Source organism: Balaenoptera physalus (assembly GCF_965194825.1).
Source record: "Balaenoptera physalus genome assembly, chromosome: 6".
In the NCBI taxonomy this organism is placed as follows: domain Eukaryota; kingdom Metazoa; phylum Chordata; class Mammalia; order Artiodactyla; family Balaenopteridae; genus Balaenoptera; species Balaenoptera physalus.
The window spans coordinates 39,265,560-39,289,912 of record NC_138885.1 but is presented as its reverse complement, the minus strand read 5'-3'; the positions used below and the strand labels follow the sequence as shown (position 1 = coordinate 39,289,912).

Here is a 24,353-nt window from a genome sequence, read left to right as displayed (position 1 = left end):
CCTACTAAATGATATAAATTCTAAAATACACCTATAAAGTTATTGGTTACTTTGGAGATACAAAAGTAAATTAAATGTCATGTAAATATAGAAAAAGATCAACTTCCATAATCTGAAGTTATTAATTGCCAAAGGGATTTCAGTAACATCATATGTGAAATATTAAGTTTTCCCATTTCCTTTCTTTCAAGGATTTCATCTGGTGCTTTCCATTCAAAGGAACATGATTGAAATTATTAATCACAGTTATTTTTTTCCAAAAAATTAAATTATACAATATGAAAACTCCAATTTTTATAACTGTTCAGCTCTCTCCATCCCCCAAGTTACACTGGTAAATATAATTTATGACTGGAAAGCAGGAATGGCAATGAATGCAAATAGTTTATCATAATTAGCAAATCTTACTTTGTTTATGTCTGAAAGTCCTACATTAAATCTATTTAAGCCAAGCATTCTAGGTTTGAACCACAAACAGCTATCAAATACACTGCAAAATTCAATGACTTTTGGGTATATAATAAATCACCACACAACATATATTTTGTGTTTAGATAGCAACCAGTCACCAGGGAAAAACAACAAAACAACCAAAATTCAACAAGGAAGAGAAGCCAGGTTTTTCACAATGACCTCCACACAACTAGTTCATGCACATGAAAACATCATAACAAGGTAGTCTTGTTTTGATTACCCAAGAGAGCTCAGATTTAGAAGGAATAGGAATAATTTGAATCTATGTAGCATTCTTACCTGAAAGACATTCTTTCTGCTTGATTTTTCTTTGGCCCATTCAATATATGCCCCACACAAATCCACACTTTCTGGTTTGTGCCCAGTTTTCTGCAAACGAAAATGCCATAAGAATAAAAAGCATACAACACTGGAGATGCACGTCAGAAAAAATAAAGCTTTATTGACTTAGCAGCTATATATTTATGTAAAGCCTTTCTTACCTTTTTTCCAGTTTCAAATAGATATCCTCACCCTCATGTTCATTGCAGCATTATTTACAATAGCCAAAACATGGAAATGACCTAAGTGTCCATCAATCCATCAATGGATGAATGGATAAAGAAAATGTTTTATATAACATAATGTTTTATATTATGTGTGTGTGTGTATATATATATGTATATATATACATATATATATATATACACACACACACATACACACGTAAGTAAGACAGGAGACAAATTCTGCATGATTTCACTTTTATGTGGAGTCTGAAAGTCTAACTCATAGAAACAGGGTGGTTACCAAGCACTGGGGTAATTGGAAGATGTTTGTCAAAGGGTACAGACTTTCAGTTTTAAGATGAATAAGTTCTGGGGATCGAATATATAGCATGGTGACTATAGTTAACACTTTACTGTATACTTGAAAATTGCGAAGAGAGTAGATCTTAAATGTTAGAACCACACATACACACACACAAAAAGGTAACTATGTGAGGTGATGAATGTTACTAACTAACCTAATTGTGGTAATCGTTTCACAGTATATCTGTATATCAAATCACCATACTTCATGCCTTAAACTTACACAGTATTGTCAATTATATCTCAATAAAGCTGAAAAAAAGAAAAAACAGACTTAATAAATATTAAGTGCCAACTGTATGCCTTTTAGAAATTCATTTTTCAGACTTCAAGTCTATACACATAAGTATAATGTGTATTTGTATTTAGTAAATTTAATTTAGATCAAATAGATTATGGCGTGTGCCTCCTTTCACACAATACAATGTGTATGTTACTGAAAAGCTGTTTTTACTTCAGTAATTCATAATAATCAGTTAATGGGAATATCCTCTGTATTTGTCTCTTCATATTTTTATTTAGTTCAAGTGAATCACACTTACATAACTTTAAATTTGCAAAACTCCAAACGTTAAACAAAAACTTACCTGTTTGGGAGATTTTTTACTATTTTTAAAGAAAGTTAAGCCACATTTCAGAGACTCCAACTATTTTCATATGTTCTGAGCTACTCTAGGTTTTCCTATAGATAAATTCAGTTTCCTCAAGCCATTTTCAATAGAATACTTTAAAGTTTAAAAGCTTATAATATTTTTAGACAATGTGTTTAACAGTATGAACTTTAGGTTAAAGCATCAAATTATGGAAAAAATTGCAAAAATTTTATAAGAAATCTGTCCACAATTGTTGCCTCATAGCCACTATGTTCTATCGGTTTAAAAGAAATAAATTATTTTTCAGAAGAAGCCAGAAATATGGGGTTTTTTAATAGTAAATTGTGAGATTTTTTGATTTTTGGCAACTCAATAAAAATTTTTTTGGAAACATTATACAGGCCAAGCATAACTTTCCTTCAGGATAAATTTGGCTGGCAAGATGGCAATTGATAGCATAGCTTTCCTTTGTTATTTGGTAGTAATCTCAGGAAAAACTAATCAAGATGAGCATGACTCTTATGGATCCTTCAGATAGTGAAATATTTTTACTGTTTTCCCATAATCTGCCACCCAGGTCATCACGGCTGTGGAAAATCTCAAGGCACAATAATAATGTTCATTGTTGAGTGATTTATGACATAGAAAAATTAAGAAAAACCTGCTTCTACAGTTAATTGATTTATAGGACACTCAGAACCAATAAACATATATAACAAAAAGGATTATCTCTCCCACATAATGCAGTCAGGAAAAAACGATGGAATATGATTTTATATAAGAAGCACTTTTTATGGGCCAAACACTTCTCTATGTGTTTTATGGCTATCAATTCTTTTAATTCTTATAATACCTGTATGAAATAGGTATTATTATTATTTTTTATAAATTTATTTATTTTTGGCTGCGTTGGGTCTTCGTTGCTGCGTGTGGGCTTTCTCTAGTTGTGGCGAGCAGGGGCTACTCTTCGTTGCAGTGTGTGGGCTTCTCATGGCAGTGGCTTCTCTTGTTGCAGAGCACGGGCTCTAGGGGCATGGGCTTCAGTAGTTGTGGCATGTGGGCTCAGTAATTGTGGCTCACAGGCTCTAGAGCGCAGGCTCAGTAGTTGTGGTACACGGGCTTAGTTGCTCCGCTGCATGTGGGATCTTCCTGGGCCAGGGCTCGAACCCGTGTCCCCTGCATTGGCAGGTGGATTCTTAACCACTGCGCTACCACGGAAGCCCAGTAGGTATTATTACTATTACCATGTTACAGGTAAGAAAATATGCCAGAATGGTTAGGTAAGCTTTCCCAAGGTAACATAGGTAGAAAAGGAGGTGCCAGGATTTAAATGCTAGCAGTGCCCCTCCAGAGTCTGTTTTTAACCACTATGTAGTCCTTAAAAATTGAATATACACTATGATCATATTCATGCTAAAACATGAAACATTTTGGGAAAAGATATGCTTTTCTTACTAGACTAGTACAGACATATTGATCTTGTTTCTGTCCTTCTCTGTTGAACTTGATCTTCCCATTGGGCCTTTACACCACCTGTTTACCTGGAATACCTCCCAATCTTCACATGGCTGACTCCTTCTTCTCCATCATGTCTCAGCTGAATGTCACCTTGTCAGAGGTCTTCTCTCTGACTGTCTTATATAAAATCATGGCATTCCAGGACTCCTGATTACTCTCTACCTATTTATTTTAATTTCACCACAGCCTTCTTCCTAACCGAAATTAATATATATATAGTTTTATATGCTGACTGTGTTTTTCTCCCACTGGAATTTAACTCCCTGAGCTGGGACCTTGTTTGCCTTTTCCTCCACTATTTTTCCAATGTATGGAACAGTACCTGGTACATAGTTGTTGTTCAATGAATATTTGCTAAATTTGTGCATGAAGGGAAATACCAAAATGCAACTAGCATTTGTGCTTTGGAAGGAAGGTTTGGGCATCTTAAAATTCCCAATTTTATAACAAGCAAGATTTGTATTTGGTTTAATGGTTAAGCAGTCTTTGCTTTGTGATTTGGCAAAATGTAAACAGTTTAATGGACTCATATGTGGATTGAACCTAGGATTTCACAGAATCATGCAATAAACACTTATTGTATATATACTAAGTGTAAGTGTATTAGCTACTGTGTTAGCCTATATCTTGACTCTTCCTTTAAGAATCACATCCTAGCCTCAGACTCTATATAATTATCTACAGACTCTCTCTATAGAGAGAGAGAGCTAGAGGAGACTTATGGGTAAAAAGCAATCTAAGTTTTGCCAGTGTGCTTACCATCTAGCTCTGCCAGCCTCTAGCTGTTCTCATCAGCATCATACGCTAAATCCGATGGCTTTGGCACCTGGCTTGGGTTCATCTCAGTCCGAACACTGCCCATTACACTTAGTCACCTCCTAGTGCTCATTCATGTGACCTTGACCCATCTCTTACATTCCTCATGAGTTCACTGCTTTACCTCCTCTCCACATTAGCAATCTTCATTGGGCTTTCCGCCTAACAAATCCCACTTTCTGAATCTGCCTTACTCCCACCTTGTTATGTTTGATTTTCTAGGTTATTGAAATCTGCAGACCTTTGTGTGTTGTCCCAGCCTCTCAAGCCCTTGATTTCACTTCCTTTCATGTCCAGACCTGTGCCTCTGATTCCGCAGTCAATTCAGCCTCTCTCTCTCTCTTTCTTTCTCTCTCTCCCTCCCTCATTCGATGATCCACTCCACTCTCTCATCCACTTTTTCTTCTTCTACAATCTTCCTCATATTCCTCAATTCTAGAGAAATAACTTGACTACTCAATGTAGTAACATTACAAATAATGGCCACCTACTTCAGCGGGGCTTTTGACTCTACTTAGCAACACTATTATTACTGTGATAAGGACACAACTATCCATGAAATCATTACCAAGACCAATGTCATGAATACTTTGCAAACCTTTTATGCGCTCCTAGTCAGTTTCTACTCTTCCTCATGGTACCTCTCTCCCAAAGCTTTACCTTTTTCAAGCCCACCAAATGGCTTACTCATAATTCAGAGAGATCATAGAGCCCTGGTGCTAGAACATTCGCCATTCTTCCCTCTTTCATAGTTAGTCTGTGTAATGCAAATGAACAAACAGAAACTTTAATAAATTTCTGTATGTCTTGCCCTCTGAAAGCTTTATATCAACTTCTCATTTATTCCTTACAACAAACTTGTGAAGTTAATACCATTGCCTTTAACTGACATGTGAAGAAAACTCAAGCAGGGAGTGGTTAAGTGCCTTACATAAGCTCATGCACTTAATAAGGACCTCAGCTGAGATACGAATTCATTTTTATCTGACTCCAAGTCCCAAGTCCTTATCACAACACAATACACTGCCTCCCCTCCATACCTATCCTTTCCTCCTGCTAGGTCACATAATGCCTTTTTCAGGTCCCAAAGTAAGAATTACCACTTTCTATTTCTTCCTTGTAAGTGTCATCATTTCCCACTTTTGCATCTGTTTCCCAAAATTTTGGACCTGGGTCTGTGACTCTGGTCCACCTGTCCAATGAACTCCCATGTCTGGGCATGACAGTGTCATCTATGAGCATAAAAATTACCTGGCCTTTCAGTGCCATATACTGCATGAACTCACAAGGCATGTCTTGTTTTGCCTCAGAGTAAGAGATGCTCCTTCTTCAGCCCAAGGTTTTTCCTCTATAGTTCCTAATTCTATCCAATCTCATTCCTTATTTTCCCTCAAGTAGATTATATCCTTTAGACTACAATCACACTCAAGTGATTATAAAAAAAAAATAAAAAAATAGAAGAAAGCAAGCACCAATGTCACAACTTCACGTTTTCTCAATCTCACCTATTTCCTTTCATGATTACCAGGATTCTTCAGAGTTTCCTGCAGTCACATTCTCTGCTCCTGTTCTATTCTCTTCTCAACCCACTGCAATCTTTTATCCCCTTCCTTGGCTAATCGAATTCGTCTTAACCATTAAGGTCAACAGAAACAGTCTGATGCTTTCTCTCCCATCAACATTCTGGTTGAACTCTGTAGTACTATGAGATTCTGCTGGCCCTTCTTAAAACCCTCTGTCCTTCAGCTAAGGAGACATTTTCTCTCCAAATTCTTCTTTCACCTTTTATACTTTTCCTTCTCTGTTTTTTTTTTTCTCACTGACTTCTCTTCCTTATCCAGCTTCTTAAATGTTAGTAATCCCTGGTTCATGGTTCTAGGCTTTCGTTGTTTCTCATAGTTTACATGCTTGCTGTGAGTTTTGATTTTGCCTGTGGCCTGATCCATCGCTTATTTATGTTCACTCCCCATGGCTCCTCTGGTCCCCAGTTCCCTCTTACGTGCCAAAACTCTATTTTCTAACTATCATTAGGATGTAGCACAGACACCTCCTTGAAATCACTGTCTTCTTCTCAGACTTGTCCCCTTTTTTCTACTGCTCGTCTTGGCTAATCATTTATCTCCTTCACTCTCTTCACTTTCTTAGTTCTCCTCTTTCCGTCAATAGCCACAACCAAAAGGTACAAAGACCAAATTCCAGAACGAGATCACAATCTCATTTAAGTTCTTATTTTCTCTCATCTGAATTTCTCTCCTTCCCGTTTCCTCTGAACTCAGTAAAAAACCATTTCAATTCATTCTCCACATATTGAATTTTTTTCCTAAAATACAAATCTCACAATATTTCTCCTAGAAAACTTGTTATCTACAAGATAACGTACAAATCCCTTAGTAGAGTATACAGGCTTCTCTTCATCATCCCCCAACCACCTTCTCAGTTCCATTCATCCCTCCTTTTTTCTATACGCCAGCAATGCTGAATTCAAGGCAGTTTCCAAAATGCAACATGCTTTCACAACTCTGTATTTTGGGGATCTGAGTATGCATGTACCCTTTTCATCTGGAACACAGTTATTTCTCTCTTCATCCACTCTCCTTGCCTGCCATCTGCCCCAATCCTGCTCATTTTCATGATGTAATTCCAAAATAATTTCCACGAGGCTCTCCTTCACCTCTGCAGGCAGTCACTCTTTCCTTCTCACCATTTCCCCTACTCTGAAAAACAGGTTTTTTTGTTTTGTTTTGTTTTTTTACAATTTGTTTTGTTATCCACACATTGCAACTACTTTTGGATGTGTCTCTTTCCCCCAGCTATACAATCAGAGAACAACCTGGGTTTGTCTTATCGGTCTTTATTTTCCCCAAATTTAGCAAAGTGGCCCAAAGTAAGCACTCAACAGAAGTTTGTTAACCTTTGAATGAATTTATGAACTGGATGGAAAATTGCAATAGAAAATTTGCAGATTCATTCCAATGAATTAATAAATAAAATTAAAAATACAGCTCAGAATTATAGTTTACAAAATGAGAAATATTTAGGACATAAAAATCAATACATTCCCATTTATACTGACCTTTAATAGGAACTGATCTTATGGCAAAATTGAAGCAAATAACAGAGATTTGGGGTGAATTTAAAAGTATGCCAGAAAAAGCTAAAGTGATTTTGGTAAAAGTCAAGCAAATAAAAATATTAGCCTCAAGAAAAGAAAACTAAGATAAGTCAATGAAGGACTATATAAAAATGATCCTAATCAATTGTTTATTTTTACAAAGTTAAAGCAGAAAGACCTAGGCTTGAAGAACAACTTTAGGAACTAGACTTTATTAGAAGGGAAAATTATCAGTGTTTAAGTGTTGTTAAATATTGGAATAAGTAGTTCAGAAAAGTTGTAGAATTTATTTGGAAGACAGTCAAGATTTTATTCAGTCTGAAATTAAAGAATCCTTTAATAGAAAACGTATTTCTGATTCTACAGCTATAAAACACATGAAAAAGTCTGCTGAACTATATGATGCCAATGTATCACATTGTACATCATTATAAAAATGTACTTTTAAAAATTGACTAAATATAAACTTAAGCCTAAGAGTATACATATATCTATTCTGGGTAAACTTAAAATATAAATGACTGATTTTAAAATATTTAAATAGAATTATTTAAAAGTTACTGCTTCTGGACAATAAAACATAAAAGCCTCTTTGTTGGAGAAATGTGAAGTTATTAAAAATTGATCTTAGGTCTTGTCCACTTCTGATTTTTATTATTCTCTTAGTCCATCTTTACCATTTCTCAATAATAGCGGACAGGGTATTCTCTCCATAATATATTTTTCTCTGACTTAGATTAAACCTTTGGGATTAAGTTTCCCATTTTTCTTTATGGGATATTTGGGGGCTTTTAATGTATATTAAGAAAATATCAAAGGCCAGATGCTCTTTTGCTTGATGGCATTTTCCATGATGAAGACTGGGCATGTGTGTGGGCAACAAATCACTGGGCCACTCATCCTCATACCCTTATTACTAGATGTGGTTGAAAAAAAGTCAAGGCTCAGATTTTATGAAACAGTTTATTAGCTACCATTTTTTATTTTGGATTAATTGCTATTCCAGAATATAGACTCAGATTGTCCTTATCAGTCTGAAACATGAAACACAAAATCTGTTTAGAGGAATTAAGTTTTATCACATAACTGGTTTTGATTCTGGAAAATCAGTCATGGAGGAGGATAAAACTCATTTATAAATTCTCATTTGGGCAAAATGATTTAGGAAAGAGTGCTGAATGGATACCTGATCTTATTAATGTCTAAAGTATGGCCGCTGTCAACATAGAAGAGGATACTTTGATTGTAAGATGTGGGTTTTATGTATATGAATATAAATGGTGTTAATAATAACTGAAATTGTTTCTCCAGTGAAATTTCTCAGTATATTACAAGACCAAATCAAACCAGATTTTCAGAAAAGCAAAGCCTTGTTAGTGATTTGGGGCACTAGAATGTTATGTGTTTGTTTGTTTGTTTGTTGAGGAGAAAGTATTCTCCCCTTTTTAAGAATTTATTGCATTTATTCCTGAATCAAAATCTTGCTAGAATAAATATAATAGCTTCTATTTAATCTATGTTTGTTGCATGCTTATATTGCCTTAAATTTACACTACATAAAAACTATTTAATTCTGCAATGTGAGCAACTTGGGCACGTTTTTGATGCCTCAGGCACCTCCTCAGATTCCCTCCTTAGACCCTCATTCTTTCAGTCTGCCTCAGTTGTCCCTGTAGATGACCAGGGATGCTTGGGCCCATATGGTCCCACTTCCTGTGGATGACCAGACACCTTCTTGGAATGCAAGGCCCTCCTGGTTGCCAAGGTGCAGACTGGCTTTTACATCCCTACCACATCCAGATTTGGATAAAATACTATTTTACAGGGTGTAGGATCTGACCTTCTGCATAGTCATCCAAGGGTGTGCCCAGGATCCATATAATACAGGGAGTAAATACTCCAGGTGATAAATTTTAACCAAAAGGAAGCAAGAAATGGGAAGAAACAGGGTCGATATATTCCTTCTCCTACCTCCATCCCTTCCTCCTACAGACTGTTTCATGCTTTCTCCAGTTTATTTGCAGCTTCTTTGCAAGTTAAGTGGTACACCTGCCCAGTGGTTCTCTGTGTCTCTGAGGCTCACTGTAGAGTAGTAGCCAGCACGCTAACACATCCTCTCTTCTATTTCGCATCATCTCCTGCCTCACTTCCTTTTAACTTCACTCTCTGTGTCTTGGGCTCATGCCTCCCAAATAAAGCATGGATGCTTAATTTGGGCTTTGTTTTCTAGGGAATCAGGACTGAGACAGTTGATGTTACTCTCCTGTGTCAGGGAGGCATAGCTCTCCATCGAAACGTGTGCAGGGCTCCCTCTTCAGGAGTCTAGAGTTGTCACTGGAAAGTACTGGGTTGGCCAAAAAGTTCATTCTGGTTTTTCCATAAGATGTTACAGGAAAACCCAAAAGAACTTTTTGGCCAACCCAATAGCTCACCAGCCAAAGGCTCCATTTTTTTCTATCCCCCTTTGCACCAACCTGTGGCCACATTACCCACTCTCATCACTGGAATGTGAGCAAGAACAATGTGAGACACCTCTGGGCTCACAGCTTTTAAAGGACATGCAGATTTTCCTATGCTCTCTTAACGTTTCCTTCATCTGCCACTAGGGGGTGACAAAACCAAACGATGGGAGAAGCACAATGTAGCAGAAAGCTGACCAGGAATATCTGTTTTGGCCTATGGTATGAGTAAGAAATGAGGTTCTGAAGACATTTTGAATTGTATTTGGACAGCAGGTAGTGTTTCTTTACCTGAAAAATCTTGATATTATTGTTAAGAAAACTAAGACAAGGATTTTGAAGTATACTGTCATTAAGTGAGTTTGTACATTTGAATCCAATTCTGCTTCCAAAGTCTGTTCTCTTAACCACTATACTCAATTGCTTCATGTAATAATCATACCAATAATACCAATAATAAATATAACTAATATTTATTATCTTTGCTGTGTGTCAGGCTTGCTACATCAATTTCCTCGCACAATCTCACGATAGCTCTATGAAGTAGGTACTCTTATTAACCCCATACTGCAGCTGAGACATCAAAGAATTTTAGCAACAAATAAAATGTGAACCTGAGATTCCTAATTAGAAGCCCCTATTTCTACCTAATATGGTATACTGCTTCCCAGAGCATTTCAATTTAGTAGTGACTTTTAAAGGAAGAATAAATACATATATTCAGTAAATTTAAAACTGCACTGTGGAGTAAAAGTCCGTTTTATCTTAGAGAAATGTAAGCTCTGAATCAGATGTATTACATTGACCAAAATGATAAACCACAGAAAGTCAAGCTTCATAATTAAAATAGTTTTCTGAAAGAGCCTAAGGTGAGGTTTATTGGACAGTAAGCTATTATCCATTTATAAAGCATCCTATCAATTTCATAGATTTTTGTGGTTATTAAAAATTATGTATGATATAGAATTTATTGTGGTTAATGGCCAAATCTTGAGAAAATTATAACCAGAGAACATGGCTTCATTTATATTAATATTGATCACTTGATTTCATTTTTTTCCTTACAAAGTTTGTGTTAATAAAACACTAGAATTCATTTTTCCTTTTTTCCTTTCTTTCTTTGATCTCCACCTGTCATCCTCCAGATTTTGGACTGTTTTTTCTTTTTCTTTTAATTTTTAAATGTGTGTTGAGACCGTATGATAGTGCAATCTATGGCTGTACTAATAACCTGCCCCAATGTTAACCATGCTGACTTCACCAGAGGACTATTATTGTGAGAATTTAAAATGCCTTCGTTAGGCTAAGGTTGGTAGATCTATTGTTTGCACCTCCATTTTTATGATCTTTTTGAGCAGGGATCTGAATAAGGGCTTAACACTCACTTTGCAAAAATAAAATCATTCCATATTCATTTTGTACAGATTACTCAATAATTCATGAATAGCTTTCTGATTGAAACTATTTTCATCTTTTTTTGCTAAATCACATCATTTTACTCCCATAAATAAGTCCATTTTGTTATTAGAGTCATGCTACAGTGAATGAACATTAAATACACTGCATTATTTAATTAATGCTTGTGCTCATTATTTGCACTGGAAGTAAATAATATTAAGAAAAAGTAAACAAATTATTTTAATGAAGTCTTTTATAATACTCTTTTTTTTGCTTTCAAGGTTATGGCTGAATGAGTGGTCTAAAAAAGTTAATAGTTTATTAAATGCCTTGGAAGAGTTTTCTGTCATTAGAAGTAAAATTTGCCAGTGTTTGCCTCTGATTAGAAGTATTAGTACAATGTAAAGTAAAAAACATAAAAGTAGCCCAAAAAAATCCCAGTTACATACACAATCAACATGTAGGCTCCATATCAAACATACTGGCTTTAGAACTATACAGTTTGAGGGGAGAAATAGTCCCTAAAATGTTTATAATACTTCTGAATTTATATCAAAAGTGACACTAAGTTTTCTGAGTACCATGAGATAAATATAAAAGGAAGTAAGGTCCACTTGGTCTGATTTTTGGTGGATGTGGAGACAAGAAATTTCCTAATCAGAAATAGACTTTGCATGATGCATTTATCTCAGTAGGGTACCACACTGAACATATATTCTGGAATCACATGAAAACACCTCCAGGTTGCTACTGGTGCTCACTAATGTGCTGATACACCCATGTTTTGGGGCACAGCACATTTTTTAGTTCTTCTTAGATGAATCACCCTGCTTGCTTTCTTTGCACTAGGACTTCTTTAGCAATGACCATGCTGCTAAAAGATCAGGTCATAGGAGAATATTAATATATATTCTGAGTAAGAAGATGCCCTGTGATTTACTAAATGCATTGGGCCATAATGATGACAGACTTAGCCGTTTTGCTATTATCTTTGTCAATAAGAGCACAGGCGTTATGACTCTCATCTATTTCCATATATTTTTAGAATAGGTTTTTCAAATAATTTAACAAGTCTTATCTTCATTGTTTTAACCGTAGGAAAAATATATCTTAACTCCCCAAACTGTCTCTGAAAACTCTGAATCTCTCTTAATTTGAGCATATGTAGTATAAACTATAAAGGGCTCCACAGTGCCTACAGAAAGAAATCATCTCTTCCTGCAATCCTGTTCAAGGTCTTTCATGAGCTGATTCCACACTGACTTTCTAACCAAGTTAGAGTGCTTGCTGTCCTACAACACTGTTCCTCAACTTTTTTTGAGGCAATCCCTCACTGGCAGTGCATCCAGACAACTTACAGAAGAAACACAAAATAGTCTGGACTGGGGCATATACACCCTAGGACTCAGAGAACCACCAAGAAACATTTTTAAGAGCAATGACTAGCACAGTATGTGGAACAAGGCAAGCGATCAATAATATCTGGAAAATAAACAAATACATTAAGGAATTAATTTCCCACATTTTATCATCGCTTACTCCCTTTTTTCCATGTAAAGTGTTTTTTCCCCCCATTTCTGCAATGAAATCCTATTCAGCCTTCAAAAACTTCCTCAAATGTCACTTCCTCTAATGGATATATTTAGAAGCCTTTCCAGCTGGAAGCCATATCTCTCTCTTCTTAGTTACCATGAAACTAACCCATGTCTCTGTTCATGCCATTTTGGAGTAACTGTCAATGTCTACTTTTTCACTACAATTACTTGATTTATGGGCATGCTTTCTATTTGTTTCTAGACCCTCAAGTGAAAGATCTGAGTTTGTTTCATTTTTGTGTCTTTCCTAATACCTAGCATAGTGGCTTAATATCAAGGACCCTAAGTGATATTTCCAGAATGAACTAATGGAGAGATACATAAGCTGACCATTACTTGCAACAAAAATTTCCTTGGGAAAGAGCTACCTGTAGCTAGACCTATGGTTCTCCAGCATGTTTTCTTATATTTCTTTATCATGTTAGTCATGTTCTATTATAATAAACCTACATATGATTCTGTTTCCCCTACCAGAATATAAGCACCTTGACAGCAGGGATCATACATTATTCATCTGGATATCTCTAGGGTTTAACAACACATTGTGTGACACCTGTTAGGAGTTGTTAGTAGTTCATAAAATAAATAAATGAATGGGTTCTCTAAATTACACAGCTTCTTCCCCATGAGGCAATCCATCAATTTTGGTTTTATTAACCAGGAGTGCATATTTGCCACATCCCACAGATAGAGTCCAGGGTCTACTCCATATCAAGCAGATGCTCTAAAATCACAAAGTACAGCCCATACACAGGAGGAAAGTTGCAAGTGAATTGCTGGAGCCAATTGAAATATTATGCCGGTACTGAAATAGGTAAGTGTACCTGAAAAATGCAAGGGGTATGATTCAAGGCCTCAGAGGATAAATCAAACTGACAGCTCTTGTTTCTTTAGGACTTCTCTGCCACTAGATGAATCAAATAATACTGTAGCTGCTTTTGAGGCAAAAGTTTTTGCTCTTGGACTAAATGAGTTGAAGTTAGAAGAATCATCTCCTCTCTTGCCTTTTCCCTGTGATAGTACCGGTCTTTTTAAGACAAGCAACACCTGGGTCATACTGCAGTTCAGTATATAGTTGTTAAAAGAAAAGCCATGAGAGATTATTCTAGGGTGAAGATGTCTGGAGAATACTGACACACCTTATTAAAGAGTTGCCCCTGGTAGCAAATCTCAGCCCATGGCATTCTTCTCAATCCTTTTCTTTTATCCTATTTTCCAACCGAACTAAAAAATTCATTTCTCTTTTTAGCACACAGACCTTGCCCATTTTCAGTTTCATGCCATTGTTCATATTTTTTTACTCCACTGGAATTTTCCCTGCCCACAAATCTCCACATATTGAAATTATAACCATCCTTCAAGGCCTAATTCAAATCTTTCACAGATGTGAGCTGTCCCTCCTTTAAATGTTAAAAAAAAAACTAAACAAAAAACTCTCCTATGTTTCTTATTTCATCTCATCCTATTTTTTGGCAGAGATGCTATAAAGCAAAGACTATATCTTGATTATCTCTCTATGCCTTATATGTAGCCCTAACGAGCAAGCTGTTCATTGTAGGATTTCAATACATATTCTTATGAAGTCTTTTCCCACCAAGGCTTATATAAATAGCACTAACTTGATTAACCAAATGCATATTTAAATGAAAGTGAGGTAGATTGTAATGAGAAACTATGCTATTTGGATCAACTCTCCCAGTGAAAACAATGAAAAATGCTGGATAAAATATTTCTTTTTAAAATTAACCTTAAAAGAATTGAAAGGCTGAAAAGATAGTGGGAACATCCAGGGTAAATATTTTTTGGAGGTGAGAATCTGAACCCACAGAGAAAAGCAGAATCTCAAATCAAAATAACTGCACCTTGCCTGAGGGCATTATAAAGGGATAAAGGAGAACCAATATTAAACTTGTTCCCTTTCTCTAATCCCAAGGGATTATAAAGAAGACTGCCTTTGTAGATGAACAATGTTAAAAGAAGAAGGCGTGAACAATAATTCTGTCCCTGATAAGGTGTAGCACAGCTGTAGCCCTCCTTTTATGTACACGTAACTCAAAACTTTTAAACTGTTAACTTAGATTGATCTAATCAATCACTGGAAGTGCCCCCAGACAATTTAGAAAAATACAAAAAACTCTGGAGTAGGACACATTTATTCCAGGCCTCAGAGAACCTCCCATGATATTTCAATAACAATGATTAGCACACAGTCAAAGATAAGCAGACACACAAGGAAACAAAGCAACATGAGTGAGAACCAGTAGAAACAGACTGATGTAGACTTCAGATGCTAGAATCACAAGACACAGAATATAAAAAAACTATGCCTTCTAATTTTCAAAAAATAAAAGAGAGTCTTTAACATGCAGGAAATAAACCCTATAACAAATGACATAGTAAATTTAAAAAAGAAACAAACTTCTAGAAATAAAAATTATAATAATGAAATAAAAATAATGTTTATCACAAAGGGAGACTGAGTTAAAGAATTAGAAGATAAATCAAGATAAGTTATTTGGAATGCAGTTCAGAAAGACAGAAAGAAAGAAGAATATAAAACATGTGGAGGATAGAGTGAGAAAACTTAACATAGGTTTAACTAGGGGCTTAGAAGAAAATAAGAGAGAAAATGTAAAAGAAGCTACATTTGAGAAGATAATAGCTTGGAATTTTCTAAAATACTTTAATGACAGTTATAATCAATTTCAAGAGGCCCAACAATCCAGGCAGGAAAAATAAAAAGAAATTGACACCTGGATGCATCACGGTGAAGCAGTGGAAACACAAAGGTAATGAGAAAATATTATGAGTAACCAAAGAACAGTGGTTAGATTAACAGGTAACTTCTTGATAACAATAATGGATGACAGAAAACAGTGGAACGATATCTTTGATGTGCCAAAAGAGTATTACTGCCAACTCAAAATTCTATATCCAGAGAGAATATATATTTCCAAAATGATGGAGAAATAGAGACATTTGAAACAAGCAGATGCTGAGACAGATTGTCACGACGAGACCCTTACTACCGGAATTTCTCAGAATGTACTTCAAACAGAAGAAAAAATAATCCTAGAAGGAAGGTCTAAGATACAGGAATATATAAATAACAAGGAACATGGCAAATATTGGGCAAATAAAAATCAATATTGATTCTATAAAAGAGAATAAATAATGTCTAGTGGTGTTAAAAAAGAAAAGAATTAAAATACAGACACAAATAGCATATACATTGGGAAGGTGATAAGTGAATTAAAAATATTCTAAAGTAATATTTGAATAGCTTTAGTCTTCAGTAAGTTATAATTCTAGGCAAGTCACTAACAGAACACCAAGTGTATCACTCCTAAAACAGTAAAGAAGAATATGAAATGATTAAAACAAAATGAAAGGAAGGAAAAAGCAAGACATACTGATATTTAGAGAAAGAAGCAAGAAACAAAAGAAACACATGCTGTGATTCCATTTTATAAATTCAAAAGCAGATAAAGTATACTATATTTTTAAGGGCTATAGATATAGGTGGGAAAATAATAAAGGGTGATAAAATAATGACTAAAATGCCATTTAAGTCTGTGGCAAGGGGAGAGGCTGTGATGACATACGGACAATAGGCAGGGGTGGGACTTTGGAGGGCTGGCAGGGTGTGCATCTTGCCCTGGGTGGTGGTTATGTAGAAGTTTGATTATAACTGTTAAAATATACATACATGTTTTATACATTTTACTAAAAATGGTTTCTGCATTATTTTCCAGTGACAATATTTCAAAATTTTAAAGTGAGTTCCAAATCAGAATACAGAATAAGAACACTGTCCTTTCCTTTATAATCCAGAAAATCCAGAACTAAGGACACCACTGGTTTTCCAATGCTCCTTTTCACAGGAGGGAGAGCCAGTCTGGACCAAACTTTCTCTGGTCTGAGGTGAAGTGAACAAAACAGAGACAATGTATGTAGACGTAGGAGGGAGACAGTTTCCTCTCTTGGTAAAGACTGTCTTTAATTTTGAGGTTTTATCCCACCTAGATTTAGGATTGGGGTATTATACAATGTCCTTTCTGTTAGAAAGTGACAGTAGTAGTAGGCAGTACTTTACTCTTTAATGTCCTTATTGAAAAAGAAAAACAGAATAGGTCAGTCCTCCTTTTCCTTGAATAGGTCACTGAGAACCCAGAGCCTATGAATCTCTGATTTATACACACCAGCAGAGTGACTGTGTTTCTTTTCAGGGGGAGGCTGCTTTTGATAAAAATGTGACTTGGTCATGAACTGAAAGAATTTCAGTGAGAAAGAAATATAGCCAAACATGGAATGTGGGATCAGGCACAACACTGTGTGGCATTCTGTATTAAATGTGAAAGCAGTAAGGTTAAGAGACAATGGAGGAAGATGAGGGCCCCAGGAAAATATATATGGACAAGCAGGATATTACATCTAGAACCCCAAATGGAGAAATGGCTTCATTTTCAGAATTATTCAGTGCTCAGACACAATATTTTATGCTGCCTATGGATGCATATTTCTTTTTTTGGAGACAGTACACGCTGGTATTCCTTGAATTAATATACCTTTTCTTCTACGCATGTGTGAATCAATTCAAATGCAAAACTAAGATAGTATAATGATAAGTTATAATTATATTATACCCTATATTATGTACTATAGAATATAGCATATTTATATTTTAATGGAGTATATTAGAATATAACAATTATTTTATGGCTACTATGCATATTTTTATTTATTTTATTAACTAACTTTATTCCTTACTAATTCTCTTGGCAAATATTACTATCTCGACTTTACAGATGAGGATTCTGAAGCTCAAAGGAGTTGAATAAGTTTGTCAGCTCCTAAGTGGCAAAACTAGAATAAAGCTCCCTGTGGTTGAACTTCAAAGCCCTTCTCCTAGCTACTTTGCTGCTTTGTCTCACCACTGCATTAACATTCAAAGATCATTCCTGTACAGATTAAAATGCCATTTACTCTTTTAAACCACATTTTGCACTCACTTAGGCAGCTTCTACAGACCCCCTTGGAGAAAAGGACAGACTTTCCCAGAAGTACAATGAACAGTAATACCAGGACATGTGTAAGGGGGCACAAGAGTAATTCAGAAACTTGAGCATAAGTCTCTTTCAAAATAAAACCACAGTATCTTTAATCAAGGCCTGGTAATCATCATATCATTTCTCTGAGACTGGAATTGGTAAATGTGGGCTATCCCACCAGGCCTTTATATTTGGTTAGAAATGTATCCAAGAACTTGACTAGCAAGACAATTCATGCAGTACAAACAGGAATCTGTAATTCTTTCCCCTATTACCACAAAACACAGTTAGTTCCTGCCCAGAATTTGCTTTGAAGACAATGAGTGTCTGGGAGAAACCATAAGAGCACTGAAAATGGGACTAGAAGTAGTAAATAGGGACTGTCAAAAAAAAAAAAAAAAAGGGTGTTAACAAATTTCCTCTAAAAGTAAAATCTATTGTCAATTTACAACAGTTCTGAAGCTTGAACTAGAGGCATGCAATTAGTGAGCTGACTTGCAAGGTTTGCCTACAGTAAGGGGGAGTTTTCTTCCACCTGTACAAAATTAAGCATCTGATAACTATCTCCTGGTATGAGGAGATTAAAATAATAAAATAAAAATAAACCAAATGCTTTAACTTGGAATCTAATCTCTCCCATTATCCCAGCACATTCACATAAACTCTGCTCCAACGGAATTCTTCTCACCCAGCAGGATGAAGATCATCTTCTCAGCAGCCAAATTCAGCAAGGCAAGTGACTTTCCTCCCTTCCTGATTTCCCCTTAGAACTCATTCAAAGGGAAGACAAAGGACCCGTGGGTGGATGGGAGTTGTTTTGTACCTAGCCTTTAGGGGTACCTTATTTTTCTTAAAAAGATTATCTCAACATTACTGTAGCCAAAAAATAAAAACAAAACAAAACCCTAAAACAAATTTCTGAGGCAGTTTAAATTAAAAATACAAAGGACTGAGATATATTTTTAATTTATTCATAATTAGTTTACAGATTGGCTGCACCGAGACTCCAAAATCAGCAAGCTACTTGGGGATAAAGGCTATTGCAATTATCAGGAGCAAGCCAAATGCTACCTTTTGTTCTTACTAAAATCTTCTCCTTTAAAAAAAAAAAAAAAATCTCCTAGCAAATGATTTTCTATTTCCTATTTAAAGAGGATTACATAGCAAACACGACTAGTGGCTGGAAAGCAAAGAACCTTCCACCGTTTTATTACCTGCCAAATACAAATTAGTTCATTGTGGTTAATTCCTGCCAGGAGACCCCTTTTCCCTGCCGCCCATCAGGCCATTGGGGTATGGCAGGTTGGTTCCTGCCCGGAGTCCTTCCTACTCAGGAGGCTGTCAGATATGCTGCTTGCCCACTGTCTCCAACATCGTGTGGCAGCTCTGGTGTTCAGGCAGCAAGGTTTTGAGCTTGAATTGCCCCAGGAACTAGCTCAGAATTGCTCCTACTTACTAACACTGTCAAATCTCTGTGGGCATATATGAGGCCCTCCTCCAGGTACAAATCAAGAAGCCCTACAAATTTCACTTTGTAATAACTATTGGATACAGAAATTGTATTAGTTCCATTAGATGGAGTCATAGAACTGTTCAGAAAGGTTAGCTGGATGTAGTGAATGTCACAGTTAGACTAAGATAAAAAATCACTTTGTTAACTTAGAGTCTTTCCTCATTGGTAACACCCTATATTAAGGTGCCATTTATAAACAGTTTATTATTATTTATTAATGTGTGAAGCACTTTATAGCATGCTAGATAACAACTTAAATTCATGTATTAAAGATGCACATACATGGTTTAATACGATTTACGCCTTATAATATTCTTTAAAACAGCTTTCCATAGTCTCATCCGTTAAGTATTTATTACTAATGCATTTTATAACATACTTTATACTACATTATTTGAGCAAGTAGCTGCATTTAGTGATCATTTCATAAATAAGAATAAAGCATTTATAAATGGCACCTTAATTTAAAGTGTTACCTTCCCATTACTAGAGAGCTGCTTGCCATTCATCTCATTTTGTGATTATTCTCCAAATGCACCACTTAATAAAACAAACACTAAGTTCTATTTTCCCTTCATCTGATTAAAAGTTTATTGAGTCATTTTCCTCCATCTGCTTTCAGATGTTGATAGCTTGGAGGCTTTAGTGTGATTTCTGTTGAAACCAAACTTTTAATTCAACGATATTTCTGTAAACATGATAATAGTAGAAACAGAAAACTACCCACCATATTAGACAGAGCCTGCTGCTTGGATTCTTTGTAAAATTCAATTTTTCGACTAGAAAGAACAATCCAGGAAGTAGACCAGTTTTTCCTTAGGAGAGAAAAAAGCAAAAAAAGCACTATCACTTGAAGAAATCATTCACAGGTATTGTATGAGCAACATTTGGAATAAGTAGAGACTATCTTTACTTTTAACCAGAATTCCTAAAAATCTTTTCTTTGTTAAAATCTACAGGTGGGGGCTTCCCTGGTGGCGCAGTTGTTGAGAATCTGCCTGCCAATGCAGGGGACACGGGTTCGAGCCCTGGTCTGGGAAGATCCCACATGCCGCGGAGCAACTGGGCCCGTGAGCCACAACTACTGAGCCTGCGCGTCTGGAGCCTGTGCCCCGCAACAAGAGAGGCCGCGACAGTGAGAGGCCCGCGCACTGCGATGAAGAGTGGCCCCCACTCGCTGCAACTAGAGAAAGCCCTCGCACAGAAACGAAGACCCAACACAGCCAAAAATAATAAATAAATAAAATTTTTAAAATAATTAAAAAAAAAATCTACAGGTGGTATGGAATTTAGGTAATAATAAAAATATTCTGTAATTTTTATATATCATGGCATTTATAGTAAAAGTTTCATCATTTGTAGATCTTCCCCAAATCTTTTTCAGCTATCAAAAATCCAACCTCGTGTATCCATGTCTTCCACTCCATAAAAAGTCTATGTTTCTGCAGCAAACCAAAAACAGCAAAGTAAAAATAGAAATCAGAACCTCGTCCTTCACCGTTATATCTCTTCATTGGTTTAGTATACATCAGAGTCTGCAAAACTAACCAGCTAATTTACCTGCCTAGTTCACAATATTTTTCAATGTTGAAACTCAGTGCAAATAAAGGGAGTCAAATGCTTTTTACTTTTTTGCCAATCAAATTGGCAAGAATTAGAAGGAATAATACCAAGGTTTACTGAGAGTATGGAGAAATGGATTCTCCCATACAGTTTTGGTGGAAGTGGAAACGACTTTTCAGGAGTGAATTTGGCAATATGTTTTTAAAAAATATTTTAAAATGTGTATATCTTTTGACTGAACAAGCCCATTACTACAAATTTAAATTTATCCTAAAGAAATCATCTCATAAGTTAAGGCTCTGTACACAAGAAGGAAGTGCACCATTTCTTAATTCTGCATCTAAAATATCAAAAAATGAGATAGGTTATATAAATTGCATATAATGGAGTCATACAATGGACTAATGAACCCTGTGCTTAGCAGAATCCTGATATAGGAAGATTTTAATGCAGACCATAATATAATATGTAGTTCATAAGACCATGCTGTGCTATTTACCTATGATTGTCCTCACCCATCCCAGCCCCTTCTGATTATCAATTCCCATTCATCGAAGTTCAAATATTATGTCCTCAAATATGTTTTCCATGACTTCCTCACATAGCACTTAGGATAAATTAAAAATTTTTTTTTTGTAAATTTCACTTCTTTTTCCCCCATTAAATAAAAAGCCCCAAATCGACAGAAAACATTTCATCCTTACAGAGATACCCCCAGTGACAAGCAACAGTGCCTTGGACAGAGTAGGCACTAAATATGTATATGTTGAGTCAATGATTAAACTTAGGCATGGAGGTAAAAAAAAAAAAAGCTGGATATAACAATAACTATTGTATAACAATAACTATTGTTAACTATTTAACAATAGTTAAATCAGAGAGTGAAACCATAGCTTTTGATTTTCGTTTGCATTGAACATGTATTACTTCAATACGTAGATGTATGTATATTTGTGTCGTGAAGAAAGACAAATGTTTTAGATGGTAAAAGATTAAGGAGATTAATATACATATGTTTCTATTATATCATATTGCTGCAGTTTGCTTTGGTTTAACACTCAGTTCAGAATAGCTGAATTCATTTTACAAAAGTGATTTTTTAGAAAAGTTTACAAAAAGACTATTCTGGTCCATAGAAAACTACACAAAGATACATTTTAAATGACCATTTAAGATCTTCGTGTAATTTAGTTCCACTTGCCTCATAGTCTCTAGGGGCTTGACTTAAAGGACAGCTGTGATTCAGTAAAGTTAATATTTACAAGATTAGGTTGCTCTTACATGCCTGAAGCTTTCCTAATGATACACCATTGTGTTAAAAAGAAAAAAACTGGATAAACAGAAACAAAACAAACACAATGTGTATTTTTCAACATGCAAATATGAACACTATGTTCTTGGACCCACTTGTCTTCAAATAGTCACTTTTTCAATCAAATGATGAAAAAGATGGGGGAAAAATGAAAACCACATAGACCTTTTTCTTCCCTTGCCTTAGTTCCCATTTCTCATTTTAGGTAACAGTAGCAGCAAGATGAACTGGAACACCTGTAGCCTTCTTCTTATGCAGGTCATAATATTAGATGGCCCAAGATAGAGTAAACATTGACACGACTGCTGGTCTAGACTGGGCATCATTTTTATCTCCACCCCTTACTTTGACCATATGTAACCAAGGAGAATGGGACACCCCCAGGCATGACGGAACCTATATTTAACCTGCCTGTTGTATTTCCCACTATATTTTTCATCTCCTGGCAAGAGATACTCTATACCTTATTTGCTTCCTGTCTATAGCAAGCCCTGGGTAAATGGTTCTGATTTGATCTTTTTCAGATGTTGATCGTTTATAGAACGTGTTGGCATTACTCTTCCCTTTCTTAAACTTGGAACTGGAACTGGTTAGAACTGAAGTTGCATGAAATTCGATTACCTCATGGTTCACAGTTAGAACTTTGAACTGCTGTGAAATGTTCCCTCTTAGGTGAATCTGATGAACAAGCTGAATAGGGTAAGAACTGCAGGTATTGGAAACTTAGTAATATGAATTGTTCTGGCACTTTACATACAGTGCAATTTCTTTTTGATATTATAAACTACAAACAATGTCTTTATGAATACAAGTGAAGATTTTTCCAATTTGTTTAAGATAATTTCATTTCAAAAAGAAAAACAGAATGCTGTTTTTCAACGTTTTAGAGGCTCCAATTTTAATTCAGTTTTTCATGATCTCTTTTAAAATAATAATTAGCATAAATTATTTTGAGTACCTAGTATACGTTTGCTTGTCTACTGGAGATTTAGCTTCACTTTAAAAGATGATGAAGGTACTAATCTGTCCATTTACTAATATGGAAAACAAAGTTCAGAGTGTTTAGGTAACTTACTTAAGGCCATACACTTAGAGTCAGACTCAGTTTCTCCGATTCTGAAGCCTGAAGTCTGTTCACTAATTTATGTTGTGTTTTTTTTAAAGATTACAGAGTATAGGCATACCTCATTTTATTGTGCTTCACAGATATTGTGTTTTTTTACAAATTGAAGGTTTGTGACAACCTTGCTTTGAGCAAGTCTACTGGTGCAATTTTTCCAACAGTGTTTGTTCACTTCATGTCCCTGTGTCACATATTGGTAATTCTCGCAGTATTTAAAACTTTTACATTATTATTATATTTGTTATGGTGATCTGTGATCAGTGATCTTTGATGTCACTATTGTAATTCTTTTGGGGCGCCATGAACCATGCCCATATAAGACAGCTAACTTAATCCATAAGTGTTGTGTGTGTTCTGACTGCTCCACCGACTGGCCTTTCCCCATCTCTCTTCCTCTCCTCAGGCCTCCCTATTCCCTGAGACATAGCAATATTGAAATTAGGCCAATTAGTAGCTCTACAATGGCCTCTAGGTGTTCAAGTGAAAGGAAGAGTTGCATCTCTTTCACTTTAAATTGAAAGCTAGTCATGATTAAGTTTAGCGAGGAAGGCAGGTCAAAAACCAAGACAGGCTGACAGCTAGTCCTCTTGTGCCAAGGAGTTAGCCAAGTGAATGCAAAGGAAAAGTTCTCGAAGGAAATTAAAAGTGCTACTCCAGTGAACACATGAATGATAGAAAAGCAAAACTGTCTTAATGCTGATATGGAGAAAGTTTTAGTGGTTTGGATAGAAATCAAACCAGACGCAACATTCCCTTAAGCCAAAGCCTAATCCAGAGCAAGATTTTAATGCTCTTCAATTCTGCGAAGGCTGAGAGAGATGAGGAAGCTGCAGAGGAAAAGTCTGAAGCGAGCAGAGGTTGGTACATGAGGTTTAAGGAAAGAAGCTGTCTCAGTAACATCAAAGTACTAGGTGAAGCAGCAAATGCTGATGTAGAAGCTGCAGCAAGTTGTCCAGAAGCGCTAGCTAAGATAAT

General features: G+C 35.8%; 1 protein-coding gene across 3 annotated transcripts in view; it reads right to left on the bottom strand.

Moving 5' to 3' along the window:
- Positions 1–24,353, bottom strand: part of ARHGAP15 (Rho GTPase activating protein 15) — a 618,973-nt gene that overhangs the window by 487,413 nt on the left and 107,207 nt on the right. For all 3 annotated transcript variants that reach the window (XM_082465102.1, XM_082465104.1, XM_082465103.1), the window contains 2 exons: positions 20,108–20,195; positions 754–843 (listed from right to left, as the gene is read on the bottom strand). In XM_082465102.1, coding sequence (XP_082321228.1) covers positions 754–843; positions 20,108–20,195 — 178 coding nt within the window. The remainder of the gene's footprint in view (positions 1–753; positions 844–20,107; positions 20,196–24,353) is intronic.